Source organism: Leucopleurus acutus, assembly GCF_964270905.1.
Source record: "Leucopleurus acutus genome assembly, chromosome: 15".
Classification (NCBI taxonomy): Eukaryota; Metazoa; Chordata; class Mammalia; order Artiodactyla; family Delphinidae; genus Leucopleurus; species Leucopleurus acutus.
Genome location: NC_139157.1, coordinates 77,175,103 through 77,196,962, shown reverse-complemented (window position 1 = coordinate 77,196,962; position 21,860 = coordinate 77,175,103). Strand labels below are relative to the sequence as shown.

At 43.8% G+C, this 21,860-nt stretch overlaps 1 protein-coding gene across 2 annotated transcripts in view; it reads right to left on the bottom strand.

The window, feature by feature from the left end:
* Positions 1 to 21,860, bottom strand: part of IMPG1 (interphotoreceptor matrix proteoglycan 1) — a gene marked incomplete at both ends in the record, with an annotated part of 94,454 nt that overhangs the window by 59,498 nt on the left and 13,096 nt on the right. Inside the window, 6 exons of one of the 2 annotated variants that reach the window (XM_082855395.1) lie at positions 6,043 to 6,195; positions 8,424 to 8,527; positions 9,126 to 9,190; positions 11,584 to 11,612; positions 11,879 to 12,045; positions 17,047 to 17,280. In XM_082855395.1, coding sequence (XP_082711521.1) covers positions 6,043 to 6,195; positions 8,424 to 8,527; positions 9,126 to 9,190; positions 11,584 to 11,612; positions 11,879 to 12,045; positions 17,047 to 17,280 — 752 coding nt within the window. The remainder of the gene's footprint in view (positions 1 to 6,042; positions 6,196 to 8,423; positions 8,528 to 9,125; positions 9,191 to 11,583; positions 11,613 to 11,878; positions 12,046 to 17,046; positions 17,281 to 21,860) is intronic. The other variant, XM_082855396.1, reaches the window with a different exon arrangement.

Here is a 21,860-nt window from a genome sequence, read left to right as displayed (position 1 = left end):
TACACTTGCTTGATTTCATATTGCCCATGACGTGTGTGATCAGAACAGTTTACAACTGCAGTACCAATGGCTCCCAGATCCACGGCAGCCTGGCTTCCGCCTCTGGGTTCCCCCAACGAGGATGGTCCTCTCCAAACCCAGGGGCACTCTCCACTCCTTTTCCACAGAGTGCCTGCTTTTCTCGGGTCCTTTTTCCATCTCTCTGGCCGCTTTCTCAGTCTCCTTCACTCCATCCTATTTCTGACTTCACCCTCTCCCTCAGCTGTAAGGATTCTGCAGGTCTGCATTCTCAGCCCCTCATTGCACACACACTCCCATGTATGCAGGAAGCTCTGCTGTGGGTTCTGTGCTAGGCTCTCAGGACACATCACCATGGAAATGGGCTCTGCCCCATCCAGTTCACTCGTGGGAGGCAGGGAGGCAAGAGAGACCATGAGGAAGTGATAGCAGTTAGCAGTAAAGCACTGAAGGGAGGGCCCACCCTGTCCCCCTTTCCCTGCACCCACTCCCTTCTGTCTCTCGTTGGGGGGTCTTCCACAATCACCTGAGATGCAGCTTGGAGTTCTTCACATGGAAATCCCAACTTGGCCACCAACTAAATACGCCCAAACCAGAGTGAATCTCTTCCTTCCAGATCTGCCTTTCTTCCCAGGCTCCCTATCTCCGTCAGGGTCACGAACACCCATGGTCTTCCATCCAGAGAGTCCAGCAACCCTACACACCTTCCCTCTGTGCTCCTGCTGTCCAGTCACCAATGCCTGCTAGTCTGAATTCCACATGACTTTTGTTTCTACCACGTTCTTCATATTCCCATGGCAGGCACACCCTCCCTGTCTCCCCTCTGACACTGCTGAATGGTTTTCTGGATGTGTGTAGGGGGAGGGAAAGGAAATGGGTTCTGGGAGTGTGCTGGGGTGGGCGAAGGAAGATGTCCCCTTGACTACACTTTCTTCCCAAGTTAATCATTCCCTATCTGTTGCCCTTCACTAAAAATCCTGTGATGGGCTGCAGTGCCTAATGAATAAGGTCCAATTCTTTAGAATGATATTTAAGACCCTCCACAATCTGCCCCTCCAAGTACATTTCCATGTGCACTTCCTGCCATCCTGACCCCTTCGGCCAATATCGTGTCCTCTGGTCACACTAGACTAACTCCTGTGTCTCCCCAAATATGACACGTACTTCCTCCAGGCTTCTGTGACCTTTTTTTCCCTTTAGCCCCAAATGCAATTTCTCCTACCTTCTGCTCATTGACTGCCTCCCCCACGCCATCATTCAAAGACAGCTCAAGCATCTTCTCTATTGAAAAGCATTTGTAGCTCCCCCGAGTCAGGCTCCATTATTTCTTCTCCCTACTGTTCTAGAACTTATTGCCATACGTCCTGTAAAACAGTCCATGAGGGGGCATGCTGTCTCTTCATTGAGATTATGCTTCCTGGGCTCAGGGATTGTGTCCTATTTATTCATCTTTATCTCCTTTCCTCCCAGTCTGTAGCAGATCGTCATCCGTGTAGTAGGGACTCAGCAAACTTTGCTTAATCGAGTTGAGAGCATCTTTTCTTTCTCTAAACTCATCAATATGCCACTGCATTGTCACTGTATCTAAAATTACTGCTGAGTCTACATTATCTATGCCAAGGACTAGAGCAGCGACGCACAGATAATCCCCAAATCACTTACATTGGGCTTTGGAGTGCATCGCGGATTTTTTTTTTTTTTTCCCAGCAGACTGATTTACCACCTAAATTATATTTTATTGTACCAGTATTAAAAGTGGTTTTGCTCCCTGAGTGTGTAACAACTGTAGTGATAAAGGTAGCTCAGCTTTTGTGTGACGAGGAGATGGCTGTATACACCTGAGTTTAAATATCGGTTCTGCCGGGTTTCCCTGGTGGCGCAGTGGTTGGGGGTCCGCCTGCCGATGCAGGGGACGCAGGTTCGTGCCCCGGTCCGGGAGGATCCCACATGCCGCGGAGCGGCTGGGCCCGTGAGCCATGGCCGCTGAGCCTGCGCGTCCAGAGCCTGTGCTCCGCAACGGGAGAGGCCACAACAGTGAGAGGCCCGCGTACCGCAAAAAAAAAAAAAAAAAAAAAATTGGTTCTGCTACTTTCTAGCTGCAAGACCTTGAGTTTATTGCTTAATCTCTCTGAATCTTGGTCTTCTCACCCAAAATGGGATAACAATACGTATATTGTAAGGTTGACATAAGGAATAACTAGTAAGTGCCCGACACGGTGAGCAGAGAGCTGGTAATATTGTTTTATTTATTTAGTCTTTGCCACCTCTACTGGATTCCCAGCTCCTTAAAGCTCGATTTACTTTTACTTCCTCAGTGGGCACATGGCATGGAGGCTGGCAAGGCAGAGCAAGCCTTCAGTCAGTTTTATTTTTTGTTTTTTTTTGCCGTACGCGGGCCTCTCACTGTTGTGGCCTCTCCCGTTGCGGAACACAGGCTCCGGACGCGCAGGCGCAGCGGCCATGGCTCACGGGCCCAGCCGCTCCACGGCACGTGGGATCCTCCCGGACCAGGGCACGAACCCGTGTCCCCTGCATCGGCAGGCGGACTCTCAACCACTGCGCCACCAGGGAAGCCCCAGTCAGTTGTTTTTGACAGACTTCAGGGGGGAAGGACAGGATGAAGGTCCTCACAGAGGTCAAGGGCAGGGGGCCTGGGTAATAAGTTTCCGTGCCTCCACTCCCACCTCACGGTGGGCTTAATAGAGGTGAGAGAGGAGGCCAGTTTCCGCAGGGCTGATCTTTATTACGGGGGCAGGTGGGAAAGCTCAGTGGAGGCCTTGTGACAAATGGCTTTGGGGCCACAAGGCATTTGTGCCCCCAAATGCCATTCCAGTGACAGCACCTGGCGTGGACTGTTTTAAGTGTAAGCTGCAGGTTCTGGAGCTCAAGGTTCAGACCCTTGACTTGTCCATCTATCTGGTCCAGGATACCAGTGATGCCGTTACACATCTGAAAGAATCCATCACACACAGAACTGCTTCCGGAGAAGCCCCGGCTGCAACGTGCGCAGCAGGGAGCCTCGCGGGGAGAGCAGCCCCTACGCCCCGGCTCCAGCGGACGGGATTGATTGCTGGTCCCGTGTCCTCTCTGTGAACCTGGCTGTGACTGATTAAGAATCAGCTTTGATTAGGAGGGTGCAGAAGGCGTCTAAGGAGGCGATGACAAAGGCCTTCAGTTAATTCTGCTAACTTATCTTCCGGAGACCTTCTGATCATGGAGCGGCTAACCACTAAATTGCCAATTAAGTGCCCAGTTAACCTTATTAATAATGTGAAATGCACAGAAGCCTTCCTGATTCTGCTGGAATGTCTGTTAAAAAAAAAGGCAGCCGTGTTGAGTTCTCCTGGATGTTTGCACAGCAGAAAGCATTCGGACAACAACTAAGCCTTCCTTTTGACATTTGTATTAAATTGGTCATTAACTTTATTGTGGAAATTAAATTACTGCAAAGCACCGGCCATTAATTCCTGATTAGGCCTGAATGGCTGAGCTAATGCGAGTGTTGGGCTGTGGTGAGGCTGGCTGGTTATCTCAAGGCAGCTGCTGGGTGGTCGGACTGCTCAGGTGCCTGGAAGGGGAACAGGTGTGCTGAGAAGAGGGGCTCCAGTGACCATGTAAATGGAACCAGCAAGACTGATGTGATGGTCTCTGGAACGAGATCCAGTAAGACATGCTCTTCTTTGGTTGATAACTTTTTCAGAGGCTAGAAGAGGCATGTTCATTTGCTGATCCAAAAATCCTTTCCCCATGCCTATTTATTTGGGAAAAATAGAAAGTATAGCCTAGTGGTTAAGAGCAGGGGTTCTGGTGCCAGGCTGCCTGGGTCTGAATCTGGGCTCTGCCAGTTAATAGGTGTGACATTGTTGGGGGTATTAATTAATCTCCCTGCACCTCAGTATCTTCACTTGTCAAAAAGAGAAATGATTTTACTTTAAGTATAGAATCCCATAAAAAATCCCGTTAATATATATAAAACGTTAAGAACAGTGCTACTATTTCGATACAGAGCATTTTAGACTTGGAAAGGCACTTCGAGGTCATCTTTAGTTTCTAAATGAGGAATCAAGGTCAGGGAAGTGACCCCCAAATTCTCATGGCTAATTCTTGGGCGGAAACAAGACTAAAACTCAGATTTTAAAAAGTTACGATTTCTTTGCATTATTTTACATCAGGTTGTTTTAGGTGCTTGGAAAATTAACAACAGAACAGTGAAGACAGTCTATGGTCAATTATCCAATTTTAAGATATTCTGACTAGCCTAAGGATTTGTTGAAAAGAATATTTCAAAGAACAAATAGAAGAGTTAACAGACAATTCTTTAATTCATTCTATCTACTAATCCATGTCTAAGTACTTCTCTGGTTCATAAATATCCCACGCTGATGCTTTCTCTTTGAAGTTCATAGAAAAGGTTCTTTACATTTTATTGACTGAATACTGATGCGGGGAGAGAGGTTGGAGGTTGAGAACGTTTTTGTTATTCATCTCCTCTCCAGCTAAGAGGAGGAAAGCATTGAATTTTCCAAGTATGAGAACTAGATGCCTGTTTTTCCCTGGCCACGCTAAGATGCTTGGGCACCCAGGCTGTTCATAAATGTAGCTCATGGTTACATAATCTCACGGATGCTTCTAATTTCAATTGCATTTCTACAAACAGTTACTGAGTAGTTAACTGCATCCCAAGCTCTGCATTAGGAGGTAAGCAGCAGAGATGAAAGAAGCAGTTCCTGCCCTCAAGGGGAAGCTCATGCCCTCATGGCAGTGAGTGTGGCCGGAGAGCAGAGAGGAGTGGAGACAATGAAAGCCACAGACGTGTAAACAAACAATCTCAAGACAAGGTGACAAGTGCTGTGACAACAGTGGGCACAGGGTGTTAGCCCAGAGGAGAGGCACTGAACCCAGGATGCGTAGAGAGAACATTTCATGACGAAGTTTGTAAAATGCAACTCAGGGAAGGGCATTCCAGACAGAGAAGGCAGCACATGTAAAGACTAAAGGTAGGAAAAGATTTGCAAGCAGTTTGCATTCTGGGAAGTAGAGTGTAAAGAGGGGGACGGTAAAGAACTGGTGTGAAGACGAGGCTGGAAAGGAAGGCAGGAGTCTTATCATGGCATATAAATGCCAAGTTCAGCATGACAGTTTGGATTTATCCTGCAGGGAATGAAGAGCTTTTTAAATTAACCAGGAAGAGGCAGCTGCGATGATGGTCAGAGATGGAAGAGCCATCTTGGGATAGTGTCTTGATTTAGTGACGGGTGATGTGGACCATATAAGTTCTTCCACTTATCACCCATGAAGAATGCCATGCCTTGTAAAAATAACAAGTGCTGGAGAGGGTGTGGGGAGAAGGAAGCCCTTGTGCACTGTTGGCGGGAATGTAAATGGTGCAGCTGCTATCGAAACAGTGCAGGGATTCTTCAAAAAATTAAAAATAGAACTATCATATCATCCAGCAATTCCACTTCATTCCAGTTCTGGGGGTTTATCTGAAGAAAATGAAAACACTAATTTGAAAAGATTCACGGTCATTGCAGCATTATTTACAATAACCAGGATATGGAGACAACCTGAGTGTCCACCAGTGGACGAACTGCTAAAGAAGGTGGAATACATCACACACAATGCAACATTATTCAGCCATAAAAAGAATGAAATCTTGCCATTTCCGACAACATGGATGGAACTCGAGGGCATTATGCTAGGTGAAATAAGTTAGAGAGAGAAAGACAAATAGTGAATGATCTCACATATACATGGAACCTAAAAACAAACCAAAAAAAACCCCCCGAAACCAAGCTCATAGACACAAAACATAGACTGGTGACTGTCAGAGGTAGAGATGGGTGGAAGGTAGGAGAAATGGGTGAAGGGGGTCAAAAGGTAAAAAAAATAAAAATAAATAAAAATAAAAAAATGAAAAGAACGCCTGGTCACAGGAAGATGAGTCAAGAGGATTTCTGTGCTGTTGACTCCCAGATCTGAGTCCTGCCTTGGGCTCTGGTTGTGTGAGGTGGGTTCACTCACCTGAAGCTGAGACTTGGCTGCAACCTCCTGGTAATATGGGGACTGCGCGTCGGTGAGCTCTTCCTTGAACTTCTGCTTTGCCAGAGAGATGCTTAGCTCCACCTTCTGCTCTAGCGCATGCTCAGCGGCATCAGTGAATTCTACTTCCCTCTCCTGCGTTAGAGTTAAGAAAAAAAAAGAAGGGATTCTGTTCATATAAATCACAAGCAAATGGTTCCATTGTATAATATATGTTGATACTGTCTCAGGAAGTGGGTTATGAAGCCTTAAGTGCTTCTAGAATAAAAGGCCTATTAACTAGCAGTGGCCTCTGCATTTCACGGAGTATCAAAGCTCCGATGAGTTAATTATGTAGGATCCTGAGAACTCCATCATTTTGTGACTGTGTGCTCTTCATGAAAGCATTTACACACACACACACACACACACACACACACACACTTGTTTACTTTTTACCAATATCCTTTGGTTCATTTAAAGAAACATCTCCTCTACCATCTAGGGTAGACATCTTTGCCTTCTCTGAACCTTTGCACTAGCAAATTACATCTGAATTGCTCACTTGGTACCTCTGATACACTCACATAGAAGGTTTTTTTTAATATGGTAATCTTGTCACCCCATATAAAATCTCCTTGAATCCAGTGTGATTCTCACACTTCATTGAGTCCCTCAAAGCAAAAAACGTGAGACCATTTCTGCACAAAACTCTCAGTGAATATCCATGACAAGGCGGGTCACATCCTCTGCAACCTGTCCTAGCCTATTATTTTGTCTATACATCGGCCGTCTTCAATCATAGCACTTAGGCTATTTTGTTGCCCTTATTTGCACTATAAATTCCTTGAAGGACCAGACTGAGTCTTGTTTATCTTAGTATCTTTAGTGCATGGCCCAATGTTTGCTGAATGAAAGAATAAATATAGATGTAGGTGGTGAAAAGGATGTTAATGGGAGGATATGATGAATGTGAAATAAAATATTCAGGGGATATTTACAGGAGAAGGAGGGACCTATATCAGACTTTGAAGGAGATGGGACACAGGTAATGTGAGAAAAGAGAGAAGGCAGACTGGAATTGTCTTAGAAATTTTGCAGTGAATATGTTTCTCAATAATTTTTTGCAACAGCAGTTTTCACTGTTGAGGAAAGACAAAACGTTTAGATTCTTTGTTCATAGCAACAGTTCCATCAAGTCTGCAGTCATCCAGCCTAAAGCCCAGAGAGAATGACCAGCAGGGTTCTCATCTCTGAATTTCCATGTAGAGGTGGTGAGACTGAACTTCCTGCCTTCACCTTCTGGCTTTGAACTGTGCCTTGGAAGGAGGGTCACAGGAAGAGGAAAGGGCCAGAGAAGCCTCACAGACGACAGGGAATGGTAGACCTGTGGCAGTGACAGCATAAGGATAAGATCCAGCTTCTGATTTGGGGTCCCTTCCTTACATGACTGCCCTCTTCTGGGTCTGCTGCCTGACTTGTGCTGCCACAATTCTATCACTGGAGCAAAGGGAGTGGTGTTTGTCTGCTTCTGCACTGAGGGTCTGCGCTCAAAGCTTTTGGAGAGGTTAAGCATGTCTCCCTTTTGATTAGGAGATACAAACTACCATGTATCAAATAAATAAACAACAAGGACCTATTCTACAGCACGGGGAATATAGCCATTATTTTGTCATAACTTTAAATGGAGTATATAAAACCATTGAACCACTTTGCTGTACACCTGAAACTAATAAAACATTGTAAGTCAACTCTACTTCAATTAAGAAGTCCCCCTTTAGTGATAACCAACATTCAATTCCCTAACAATCCTGCGTGCCCTTTCACTCAGAGTGGTGGCCAGTGTTGCTTTTTGCCAGAAAACACTGTTTTCATTTTTCCCCAGCTTGAAATGCAGGATTTCGGCCATTTGGATATTTATCTGGTCTATTCGTGCTAGACATGACTGGGAAGAAGACCTCTGCCCTTGCTGTCGGTGTGTGATTACACTTCAGTGGAGAAAGGACTTCATTGATGGGTTGACTGATGTATTCATTCATTCATTCATTCACCCATCATTTATTCACTCTAACGCTTGGTGAGCACCTGCTGTACATAAGGTTCTGTTAGGCACTGAGGGAAGAAGGGCCCCTGCCCTCCTGGAGTTAATAATTAAGTTGCAACTTCTCTCACTTTATCCTAGTTTCCAATCTATTTTTTTTTTCCTTTCAGTCCCTCCCTTGGAGGAAGTGAGAACAGTGAATAGAAGGAAATCACTGACTCTTACTTGGGGTGATAAAAATGCAGCACTAATAACAGTGAATGGCCGGTCCATCCCTTGTCTTTCCCTGTTTTACTAATGAAACCAAACAGACATTTGAAGGGTTAGATTGAGAACTTCTTACTACTGTAGGCATCTTGGTGTCCGGGAGGGTTATGTTGACGATTTCGTTGAAGAGTGTGTCATCAGGAGCGGGAGGCAGGGACCCGGGTGAGACACTGGCAACGTCTGTGGAAATTTAAAAAAGTACAGGCACGAAAATGAGACTGGAGGAGTTTAAATTAGAATGAGGTCACCATGTCACATGCTTTTCCTGTCACTCTGGAAATTACAGATGTTAGGTGCATTCTGAACCCATTTCCTCTTAAGATCACACAAATATGTTCTTCAGCAAAATATAACTCATACTCGAGATCCCACTTAAATTCCTCATTGTTCCTTTCCAGAACGCACGTTTGGAGCTCCCCTAGATGTGTTACAGTTAAATGGTTTTGCCTAATGAGATCTGGTTACTTTTTCTTTTTGCGACTAGGTAAAGGACACATGAATACATTATCTTGAATTTGTTTGTTGGAAAATATTGATGATTGCCTCCAAGTGGTAGGATAACGGGTGATTCGGTTTTGTTTTTATTCTTTTCTGTATTTTCCAAGGCGTATGCTATGAATTTAAATCATTGTGTAAGGTTAGTAATACAAGTTAGTTTTGAGAAAGTGCATTATAAACGGTGTCAACTTCAATTAACCATTGCTTTTCAAATAACATGCTTTCATGATGGTTTGAATTAAGGTTCAGTAGCAGATGAAACGAGGAGTTCTAAGCTTACCTGTTGAAAACTCAAGGGTTTCACCGGGCTCTCCTAACGTCTCCTTTGTGGATAGTTCATCTTTTCTATTACCACAATAGGAAATATAAAAGAGATGGTGAAAAGGAGCTTGATGACAGTAGAGGAGATGTATTTAAATTTGCTTATATTGAATAGACCTAAAAATTAGAGAGAAAGTATATTTTAAAACTAGGTTTACCTATATTTTCATTACTGAAGTAATCTTCTAATATATTTTCTTTGAAGAAAAATTCAAACAACCCGAAAACAATTATGTTTGACTCCAGGGTTTTTCATAAGCATCTTGGCTTTTTGCCATTCTGGGGAGCATTTTCATAGTAGGCAAAGATGGTTCTGGGGGTCCAATGCTTTATAGTCCCCATTGTGCTTCAACTGTGTCCTTGACATCAAAGATAATTGATCACATGATCTATGACTGAAATAGTCTTGCTAAAATCTCAGACCCTCAAACCTGTAAATTCAGAGAGTCATTAAGTTTATCTGATAAAGTAACTCTTGTGGTTACGATAATGAGAGAGAGAGATTTCTGGATAATGAAGGTGTCTTGAATCCCTATTCCGGACTGGTAACCTGCCAGGGAGTTGTGGGTAGGTTTGCAGTGCCAGGGAGTGTCACCCAAGGTCATGGTTATAGAGTTGTCTGCATATCACATTAGCCCATTCTAGCAAGCTTTATTTAGAAAGGAGTAGCAGTAGTGATAGCTATTGAAGCTCCCCGAAAGATTTCTTACTATAAGCTAATAGGTCTCAGAGGATTGTGTCTGGGCTTGTACAATATAGTCATGGTTGACTGTATGATCTAAACAGTGGCTCACACTGATGGAAGACCAGAGGGAATGGCTAGGTCCTCTGTTGTTGTAGGGGACTAGGGAGCTTGAAAGGACAGCAGGATTTCGGTGGGTGGGGTGGAGAAGACAGGTTCTTCAGGCAGAGGGGAAGGCTGTGGTCAGAGCCCAGGATGAGCAGGGTGCGGTCTGGATGTGGTGGGGAAGTGTCATGGTGGCAGTGTTGGGATCCTGGCTCATGGAGGGCAAAGTTGGATAGGTCAGGGGGTGAAGCCCTTGATGAATTAGTTTGGCCTCTGCCTCAGTGGAGGTCCTGAGAGGGAACAAATGGCTCACTCAGAGTTGGGTAATTTGAGCAAAGTCTAATAAAGACCTTACTTACTAAGTCATGGGAAGAGTATACGAGCAACCACAAAGGCGAGTGCAGAACCCGTGGGTGATAACAGCGAGGTACTAAAAGCTACCCTCTCCAGGAGGGGTGAGATGATGCAGCAGTTACCGCCCATCAGAGACAGAGAAGGCTCTGTGGAAAGAGAGCACTGCCTGACAGGAGCTGAGCTGCTGCTGAAAGAGGTCCGTAGCCCTGGAAGACTTTGCAGGTTGGGGGCGTGGGGAGGTGATAAAGTCGCTCACCTCACTCTGCTCCTCCCTCTGATTTCCTGATCCACACTGGCTGGTCCTTCCCAGAAGTCAGAGGCCAAGGGAGGCCAGAGAGTCAGTCTCTCCCGCTCAACCCTCTGCACACAGAGCAAGTGGAGAAGGGTGGCAGTGGATGTTCAGAAGGGCGAGGGGAAGATGCGGGAGTATTTTTGAAAAGCCTTTGAACAAGGCTCAGTGTAAAAAAAGGAATATCTCAGATGTATGAACCCAGGAGCAGTTATGCAAGTTAAGGAGGGTAAGAGGTTAGAGGCAAGGATTTGACGTTTTGCACAGTGTAAATTAATAAGGTCCTGGGCCAGGTGGTGACAAAGGGAACAGAAACCAAGGAACAAATGTGAAAAGCATTATAAAGAATTGTAATTCATACAGCCCAATTTGTGGCTCTCTCTGCAGTATTATTATCTTCAGATTTAGATTCCTAACTGTTATGAGTGTAATTTGTGAGTTTAGAGTTTGGCAACAGCATCTCTCTTCTTTAATCATTTTTATCGGATGTACTTTGCTTTTTCTTTGCATTTTGATTTTCTGATTTGATATTCGGTTCTTGTAGAAGACACAGCTCAGTGCTTCAGTTTAGTTTGAGAAATACTAACACTTTACAGAATACCAAATGAGAGTTCAAAATTCAGGTTGCTCTCTGATTGCATTCAACATGTGCCTGATGTAAGTAATATTTTTCATCAGTTCTAAAAATTAAACTATTTTAATTGCTCTGTATCTAATAAGTAAAAAACATGTTAGATAATTATCAGAGTATTGCATTCATTTTATCTGCAAATATAGTGCAAACATCTATCTCAATCTATAAGGTCTATCCATTTCCCTTTTATATACTCATTTATCTTCAGCAAAATATATGCAAAAAGGGTCTGTCAGAATAACCTACTCTGATCTCAGTAGCTGAAATAATATAAAGGCACAATAGCTCAGTCTCACTCCTCGTGTGATCTTTCAAAAGTCAAGAGCATGCTGCACTGTGTTTTGGGTACTCACCTCTCAAGGAAGTTTCTCTCTTTTATCCTCTGTAGGAAGATAAAAAGTAATTTTATCAAGAGACAATGCCAACTGAAGAGCCAGTCTATTTTCATTCCCTTTTCCCTTTAACTCCACTTCAATCAGCCTGTAAAATGTTATTTTGCAGGAATAAAATTCCTGTCGGCCTTCTCATATCTCTCCAAGCATTTCTTCAGCCAACCCTTACGCTGGGGGAACCATTTCAAAAGGGGCAGGGTCTGGAGGCCTGGGAGCTATTTGGACCGGGTTCCCAACACTCTGTGTTTAAACTCACCTGCTGAAGAAGATCCAGGTGTTCCTGGGAGTTGCTGAAATTTCTCCCGATGTCAAAGAGGCAGAATGTCTCCTCCTGGCAGATGCTGACCCAGTCCTGGTATTCCCCTGGGTCAGGGATGCGATCCAGGAAGATCCGATACGCTTCCCACACTGCTTCCTGGCACACTGCAAGGCAGCGCCATGAGGAGTGAAAAGCGGCCGCAGCCTGAGAAGATGCCCTTCTCCCATGGCAAGCTCTGTCATGGCTTGTGCTGATACAATAGCCTATAGCCCATAGAGATGAATTCATTTAACAAATATTTATTGAGCCTTATATGCACCACGGAGAAAAATACAAGAAGGGAGATAGAAATACAGGGTTGTGTGTGTGTGTGTGTGTGTGTGTGTGTGTGTGTGTGTAAGACTGCTATTGATAATAGGGTGGTTGAGGAAGGCCTCATGATCAAGGTGACTTTTGAACAGTTTGGGAAGAGGCCCCAAGGCTGGAGAACGCTGGGCACATTGAAGAAACGGTAAAAAGGTCACTGTGGCCAGAGCAAGGCTGAGAGTCGTAGAGGATGAACATGGAAGTATGTGGTGAGAGGCACAGAGATGGTGCAGGTCTTGCGGCCCAGTCATCTTCAACTGGGGCACAGGTACCCCGCTGTATCTGCAGACTTTCCAAGGGGTAAACAGGCACACCGACATTTAAAGAGACTCAATTTCTCGATCTCAACTTCCCTAGCGTGCTTTCCTAAATTGGTTTGCCTAACAGCACATCTTTCTCTCCTCACTTTCCCTTTGGCCGTCATCCTTCCCCCATCTCCCCATCCATAGTCTTCCTGTGACGGCCCAGTGCCCCTAGGTTGCCACACAAAGGGTATTCGAAATAACTGTGTTTGAGATTAAGACAGGGAGTGAACTTAGTCAAGGGCAAACACACAGTTTTTGCAAGTAGGGCAGTTTCTGATGCTTTGCCTTCAACACCTTAGAAGAAGTCCTAATGAAGTCGACAGCTGATACATCATTAAAAATAATGATGGCAGATCACGATGTGATTGTTAGCATAAAATGCCGGAGGAACTTAGGAATAAGGATGCTACTGTAACAAAATTCCATCTGTTCCCGTCTACTTATTTATGTAACACGTTTTCTCAGCATTTAAGTGAAGCTAAGGAAAAGAATAGGGATAAAATGGATGTTAAATCCTGTCTAATGTTAGCAATACATAATAGGAATAATAAATAATGGCACATGAACTAATAGAGGGACGGCACCAAAGCAACCCCATCTATCCAGAGGCAGAAGCTAGTGGAGCTTAAGCTATAGGCCCTTCATTTAAATTGGCCCCTTCCAAAACTTTGTTCCTAATTTTGTGTCTACAAACATTAGTTACCCCAAACCCATATCTGAGCTTATATCCATCAATAAAAAATTAAAAACTTTTGTCAAACTTATGTCTACTTCCTTTAGTCAATTATATATTAAAAATAATTATAAATGCAACTGAATCCAGAAGAAATTTCTGGAAATAAGTCAAATAAGTTATTTACTTAGGAAATAAGTAAAAAATGTAATTTCAATGTACGTACATTTTTGTTACTGAGAAGTATTTTAGAGCAACCCATAACAGACTTTCAAGTATGACCTAAATTACATTAAGATAAGACTCTGCAGTGAGAGGTGGGATGGAAACGTGGGTGTGTGGAGGAAAAGGGACCACGTGACATTGCCTCCTGTTTGGAAGGGTTTGTTCATGCATTTGTAGAGTACTTGATGGTAAGTATTGAGTATCTATGACAGATTCCACTGTATATATGAGAATGCTTTAATTCCTATCTTATTTTCAATATCAATACTTATTTACAGCTCACCAAAAGTTACATCTTATCCAATTATTTAAGCTTATGATGAAAAACTTCAGATGTCAACAGAAAAGCTCTCAAGAGGGCACCTAATTTAAAAATTATTTTAGGGGATTAAGTTAGAAAAAGATAGAAGACTTTGGTCATAAGCAATTGTAATATGTTGATCTTTAACTCTGGAGGGATGAGGGGGAAAGGGGTGCTTCGGAGCAGAAGCTGACATCATCTGACTTTCTAAAGAAACCCTCTGACTGCCATGCAGAGAAAAGGGGTTATGGGTTATGGGGAGGAACAAAGTATGAGAAGCCCAGTCTGGAGACTCTTACTCTAGTGCTTTACCTTCCCTCACTCCCCACTTGGTCCACATCTGGGTTTCTCTTAGCTTTCTGTTTCAAGAGGCAAAGAGAATTCCAGACCAACAGAAGCTCAGGTCATTTACTAGCAGCAACCTGACCACAGACCCGGAGTGGGGGGGGGTTTGCAGCACCCAAAAGTGCCATTTGAGGTGTGTGTTGCCTGGGGTTTTCCCTACATCATCAAACAGCCTAGGCTGAGACATTAAGCAGAAAGGCTGAGGTTCTGTGGTCAGATCTCAAGCAACTGTGGGGATACTGGAGAGGCAAGGCTCTGGCTTTCTCCAAAATCCTTGCGGCAATCCTCCCCAATAGAGTCAGACAAAGACGGTGCAGAAAGGTAAAGCCAGAGGTTAGAAAAATCCAACTTTTCAGAGGTTTTCAGACTCCTCCCAGCCCTGAGGTCCTTTGATGCCTCGACTTTCAAGGTTTTTATTTGAGGCTCCCTTAGCAAGGATGGATGACTCTGCCCGTGAGCCATGGGCTGGTGCTTCTGTTCTCTTGATCACAGAAGGATTCTGTGCCAGGTGTGCTGAGCTTCCAGGATGCCAGAAAAATGCCATCGGAGGAGTCACCAAAATCCTGCCCCTCAAAAATCGTCTAAAGAAAAGATACTGGTTCCTGTTTCATCCCGACATTTTGATCACTGTAGACGACAGTGCCCCAGGGAAATAATTCTTCAAGCAACCCCAGGCATTTGTGCTTCAGGGAGAACGTTTTCTCAGAGCCTTTGGGGAAAGTAGGTTTTAATAGGGATGAGGGCTTTCTGTGTCCCTGAGGTGGGAGAAAGGGCCGCAGGTGGGGGAACGGGATTACCTGGGCATCTTATCAATATGAGAATATGCAGATTATGAAGTAGGTCTGGTGAGCCACCTGGACATCTGCGTTTCTTACAGGCTCCCAGGTGACGTGATGCTGCCGGTCTGTGGACAGCAGTTTGAGTAGCAAAAACTAGGATTCCCTTCACTTTTAACTTTCTCCGAGTCACACATTAACGTGAAAGAAAGATCTAGCTTTTAATATTGGGGTTGGGAGAAAGAGAGAGTGGAGAGAGATAGAGGAAGGGAGGGAGGGAGAGAGAGGGAGAGACATGGGGAGGGGTGAAATCACAAAGGACTCACAGAGGACTTTGAAGGGAGGCAGTCACAGAGAAGAGAGTTTGCGTGGTGGGAGCAGAGGTTCTGCCTGGGAAACTACCAGAAACGACCTTGACCCTTGTGTCTGAGCTTTCTGAGGAAATCTTTGCGATTCTATCAGGAAGCTCAGAACATTTTCCCTTGTGTTGCTTTAAGCACTGGGAGGAGAAATAGCTCAGTATTCCATTTGATTTGAGGAATGTGGGAGCTGTCTCCTCTAAGTTTGAAAAATGCCAACAGATTATTTTTAAAAAGCAGCTATGACAACAATAACTGGGTTACTCTGTCAAAGAAACACTGCTTTATAGCTGGGTCTTATTTCTAGTTTCTTTGTGAACCAATTTGTTCGACTTAAGAAGCCCATGCTGGTGAACAGTAAAATTTCCCATCACCCAGGGGCAGCCACAAAGATAATAGGCTGTCATTGCTGTGGGGAGAAAAACAGTGGTTTGTTTCATCCAGGGAAGCAAGAATGAAGCAAACCTAATCAAGAATAAAGAGCTAAGAATAAAATTCAGAGCTAAAAATTTGGTTGCAGCAATATAAGAACACCCAGATTAATTCAACTTTTGCACATCTTATAGATGTAAATACTTGAGAACTTGGTGGGATGTTAGTTGATGGCATAGTTTTCAGTTGTCAGAATGTGCAACACGTCACAGGCTAGAATTGAACCAGCTTGCTCTAGTCAATAGGCTTGAAATAGAGCAGGGTGACTGTGCTTTTTGGAGTGGAATCAAACATCTATTATGATCAAGGTGGAAATCAGTAAACGTCCTCAATTTTCACATGTAAGGTGACTTGCATTTAGGATGCAGCCAGACAAGCTACCTGGGGAGTTGAATAGCAGTTACCAAAGATGCTTTTCTTTCATTTAAAGAAGAAGCCATGGGATTTTTTTTTCATCCACGGTAAGTGAATGACAAGGACAGCTACTGATGGCTGTGGTGTGATTGAACTCCATCATGATTTCCGGGAATGCTGTAAGAATCCTGTAATGCTGTCTTGGGGTAAAAACTGCACTGTAACTCTGATGAAAACCACAGTAATTGTGCTGTAAATCCCGTTAACACCCCTGTTTATTATATCTTGGTAACCACTGCTAATTTGTGCCTCCAGGTTTCCCAGCTTCAGACATTTTTACTGGATCAGCAATAAACAACTGAAACTTACCAAGAAGGGAGGGAGGATTGGGATTGTAATGTGGTTTTTGAAAAGTGAAATCTTAGGTCATAAATCAACTTGCACAGATTCCTGACATTGCAATCATCCTGTGCTTCTTACAACATTAGGATTTAATAGTGGGCTTTGGCAAAAATAAAACAAAGAGGTAAAACCCAGAGGCCAGGGCTTCCCTGGTGGCGCAAGTGGTTGAGAGTCCGCCTGCCGATGCAGGGGACGCGGGTTCGTGCCCCGGTCCGGGAAGATCCCACATGCCGCGGAGCGGCTGGGCCCGTGAGCCATGGCCGCTGAGCCTGCGCGTCCGGAGCCTGTGCTCCGCAACGGGAGAGGCCACGACAGTGAGAGGCCCGCGTACCGCAAAAAACAAACAAACAAAAACAATAAAACCCAGAGGCCAAGGCTTTCTGGTGGCTTGTTAAATGCTCTCATGGTTCTGTGTTGCACAGGACATGGTTTTAAAACATACAAGCACAGATCTACCACAGTTTGGAAGGCTTATTATTCATAACTCTCAAGTCAGTAGGCGGATTTTTATAACTCCTGTGACTGAATGAGAGACTGGAAGTTCTGGGCTGAACACAACCTTGGGATGGATGAAAGGGAAGGGATGAAGAGAGGGAAAGTCTGAACAGGCTGCGCCTCTTTCCTTACCTCTCAGTCTATAATAAGCTTGAAGACTTGCTAAAATCTGTTTCATGGATTCCTGTGGACAGACTTTAAGCCCAGTTGGGAAAAATGATGATCTTTTGGTTCGAGGCTTTGCCAAATCGAATATTCGTCTCATTGTTGACACTTTGTAAAATTTTCCGGTATTTTCGGTTGTTTCAATTCTTGCGGCATTGTCTATGTCTTTAATTTCAGAACTGTATATTTTAACGGAGAGATCTGTAAAAGAAAGATTGATTTCCTGGTAGTACTACTCAGCCATAAAAAAGAATGAAATAATGCCATTTGCAGCAACATGGATGGACCTAGAGATGATCAGACTAAGTGAAGTAAGTCAGACAGAGAAAGCCAAATATTATGATATCGCTTATGTGTGGAAGCTAAAAACATGATACAAGTGAACCTATTTACAAAACAGAAACAGTCTCACAGACATAGAAAATAAACTTATGGTTAGCAAAGGGGAAAGGAGCCTGGAAGGATAGATTAGAAATTTGGGATTAACAGATACACAGTTCTGTATATAAAATAAACAACAAGGACCTACTGTATAGCACAGGGAGTTATATTCAATATCTTGTAATAACCTATAGTGGAAAAAATCTGAAAAAGAATATACACACGTACAACTGAATCACTTTGTTGTACACCTAAAACATGGTAAATCAGCTATATTTCAATTAAAAAAAAGATTGATTTCCTGATGAATATATACATGTGTGTGCTGTAAGTGAAGCACATAATAAATGGATGGAAAAAACTAAAAGGTTGATCCTGAGGGTTATGGAAGTTCTATTTTGCTGCAACTTCCAAATGTGATATTTCAATGACAAGACATTTTCAGAAATCAGGGAGTAGCATAATGGGCTGATCAAGCGTATTGAAAAAAAAGAAAAACAAAAACAACATTTCGAATCATCTTGCCTTTAGGAACTGCCGAATATTGAAACCTTTTCCCACACACCTCTCTAAAAATCACTCCCCACTTAGCACTCAAGCCTCCAGAGAGATGCCTCTTTAGATAGACATGATGATTCAAGTGGGGAATGATATAGCATTGTGGTACCCAGAGGTGTACTCTTGATGAGGAAGTAGAGTGCTTCTAAAAACCTAGGGGAAAAAAATGCAACAAAACAACCTCCCTGCCTATGAGCAGCAGCCCTAGGATTTCTCTGAGGGCAGGGCTCCAGGGGTGGCAATCTGGTTGAAAGTGATTTGGGGCCTTAGAGTTTCATTTACAGAGCAAGCTTGATATTTTATGCGAGATGATGAGAGAAGGGATGGAGGAGAGGTCAAAGAGAGGGTGTTGGCAGAGGATTAAACTCCCGGAGGCGTTCATCCTACTGGCACTGAGGTGTCTGGTAGGGTTAGGTCTGGATTTCGTTTTTAGCTTTGTAGACCTCTCAGAAAAATAACTTACATTCACTGAGTACTATTTTATTTTGAATTTTTTTCCATCGGTATTATTTCATATCACTCTCAGAAAAGCTCTAGTGTATAGATGAAACAGATACCATTTTTCTCAGTTTGCCACTCAGTCAGGTACCGAGGCCTAGAGGTGACAGAGCATGTTAACAGCGTGGTCAGATCTCCACTCTGCCTCTCCCACTCCATCTCTTTCCTTTCAGCCGTTCTACCGTTTAAGAAAGGAATTACTGATGAACAGCTGGGACCCCTCTCTCTGGCCCCTGGAGACCACCAGCGTGTGGCTTACAGAGATTTAGGTTCCCATTTTGTTAAAGAAGGCTCTCAAATCCCTTTGCGAATGGAAACCAAAAGAACAGAAAGGAGACGGTTTATACACAAAGTATAATTTAGTAAAATCAGCATCCCCAGAATCTTTTAATTTATCCAAGAGTAAACCAATGAAAAAATACTAAATGGAGTCAATTACAAACATAGGTATCAATAGAAAAGAGTATTAATATTGCCTGGTTCTTTAGGAGGACGAGTCCTCCACTCTCTCGCCCCCATTATTGTACCTGACAGGCAAAACCATAACCAGGGTTAAATACCACTCTTTGCCTTCTCCTCACGGGCACCCTAGTAGCTGAACATGGTGGAGAAAATCAACCATTAGGACTCACTTTAAATTTATGATCCTTCAACAATATCACACTACATTTCTCTGGTCCATTGAATCTCTCTCTCTCTCTCTCTCTCTCTCGGAGAACTACACGCAACTTTTTCTCAGGTTTCCTGCACTTCCTACCAATTCTCACTCTCAGCTGATGACCTTGCTTCACGTTTTATGGAGAGCAGGGGGAACCAGAAGATAACTTTTCGGATTCCCAGCTCTGCATCCACTCACTGGCTGCATCTGTGCTCAAATACTCTGCTTTCCCTCCTGTGACTATTTGATGACTGGTCCGTGCTCCTGTCTAAGCCCAGTTCCTTTACTTATGCACTGGATCTCAGCCTTTTCACCTCGCAAGGACGTTCATCCAGAAACCCTCCTTTCATTCACCTACTGAATCATTTTTCTCTCTTTCTACTGGATCGTTCCTATTGGCCTGCAAACATTCTATTATTTTCTCCTTCTTCCTAAAAGATTCTTTCTTGATATCACTTTCCCTCCAGCCACTGAACCATTCTTCTATTTGCACTTAGAGCAAAACTCTTTGAAAGATGTTTTTACTTCCTTTCCTGAAACAAAGCAAGGTCCTATATGAGTGAGGGAGGATTCCCCTGACACCACATGCAAAGCTACCAACATTTCCTTTCTTCATTCCCTCCTCTTTTTGCCTTCCTTCTTTTCATTTATTTATTTTTATTTTTTATTTTGATGTTTGCAGTGTGCTCGTAGAGCCCGGTGTATTCAACGTGCTATTGTGACACTTCACCAGAAGGTGTCGCTATCGAACACATAATATAATGAGAGCTGAAGGTTGGAAAACGGAACCCCAATAATCAGTTCTTTGACTTTGGGATTGTGCGTGTTCAGTACTGACATTTGTTGATGAGGGTGGTGGTGAAGGTTGTGATTTTGCAGCAAAACAGACCATTTGAGGAAGGGCTGAGACGTAGCATGGTGGGATGGACTCCCATTGAGCTGGGAGGTTCTCCTGAAAGGCCTGGCAGGATGGGAAATACCAGTATTTAGGTGGCGGGAAGAGGGCCGCAGATCCACAGGCAGGCAACGTCCAGCAGACTGAGGAAGGTGGTCAACACCGAAGGTTTAAACTGGGATTTAAATTAAATTTCTTTAACCGCTCAATCCTGGAGCTGCCCCGGCTCCCGCCACCCAGGGTAGCTGTGACAAGTTTGGAAATGTCCAAATGTACAGAAAGGGAAATTAATGAACAACCATTTGATTCAAACACTGAATTCAAACATTACATTATCCTAAGAAAAAGTCAGATCTCGCTGGGGTGGAGAGGCAGCTCTGAAATACTGGACTTTGTCCCCTCCATTTATTGTGTTAAAATTAGATGGTCTAAGCATTGCCTAAACATGTCTACTAGTTCACGTGAAGGTCAGCCCTTCAGTCAAAAGTATCTTTTCCACTCTAGGTTCTAGGCTGGTAGGGCTTAATGTTGACAGGCAACCTGGAAACCGCCCTATTACCTCCCTATTTCATCACTGAAGAGTTTCTTTTTTTCCTTCCTGTACCAAAGTTGGCCTCCAATCATAGATTGCTTACAAAGTTTCCATTTCAGGGCTCAACCGTGCCCACCAGGCAGCCTCTTTCTTGGTTATGTATTCAAAGGGATCCTTACCAGCCTGTTTGGACCAATTCTCACCAGACTCTCTCCTCTAGAGGAATGTTTTCTCACCATCTAACCCTGCAGGCTTACAACCTAGGATTACTGTACACATATAGTGACAATAACAGACAACAGAAAAAGGAGAATGGGGCGTCTGCGGCACCATTGTGATGAGAATGACAGCCACTGGTAAGAGCACTTAGTGAACCCATTATGTTTTCCTAAGGGAAAAAGGCTGCGATGTCCTAATGAATGAATTAACAGGAGTGGAGACAAAAGCTACTGGAATCCCTCCAGAATAAAAATCTCCATTTGAAGAAAAGAACTCCACAGAGAGAAAGTGGGTAACACTCCAGGACCAAATCAATACATGGAAGGCTTAAAAAATAAAAATTTCATCTTACATATGCTTTCCAGACCTTACCAAAAAAGAGTAAGCAGTTCTGGCCTTTTTGCAAACGCTCAGCTTTGCAAAACATCCCAGTCCCGGCCCCTCCGTTAGCAGAAATGCTCAATTACCCACCTGAAATTTTTTTCTTCCAAAGAGCAAGGGAACTAAATGTACATTGTGCGTAACATACCTGAACACACCTCAAAAATTATGCAGTTGTACTGAACACTTGCTTAACGCTCTTCCAGAAAATTGCATGGATTTTAAGCACACTGTCTTCTGCATGATCAAGTGGAGATGACAAGAGCTCCTACGTCTTGCTTTCTCCTCTATCTTCCTACGTGTAGCTCCCAGTGAAATTCCATCCTGACAAGCCTGCTGCAAGCGAGTAAATGGTGGAAAAGAGGACCATAGAAATTAGGGAAACTTTCAGTGATTTTCTGTAATGAGATACGAAGCCAATGCAATCTCACGGTAGTCAGCCTACAGACTGATTATCGGTGATGCGAGGTGGATGCCACACCGTTGCCCTCCCTGAAGCTTTGGAAACTTGGGTGCCACGGCAGCCTTCCTTGTCTCCACGCCACTAACCCCTGCTGAGGGTAAAAATCAGTGCCCCCTTCTCTCAAAGCATTAGAGCGGTTGCACTGTTTTTCTTCACATTGCAAAAATCGGTTTGGCCATTGTATTTCTACGTCAGA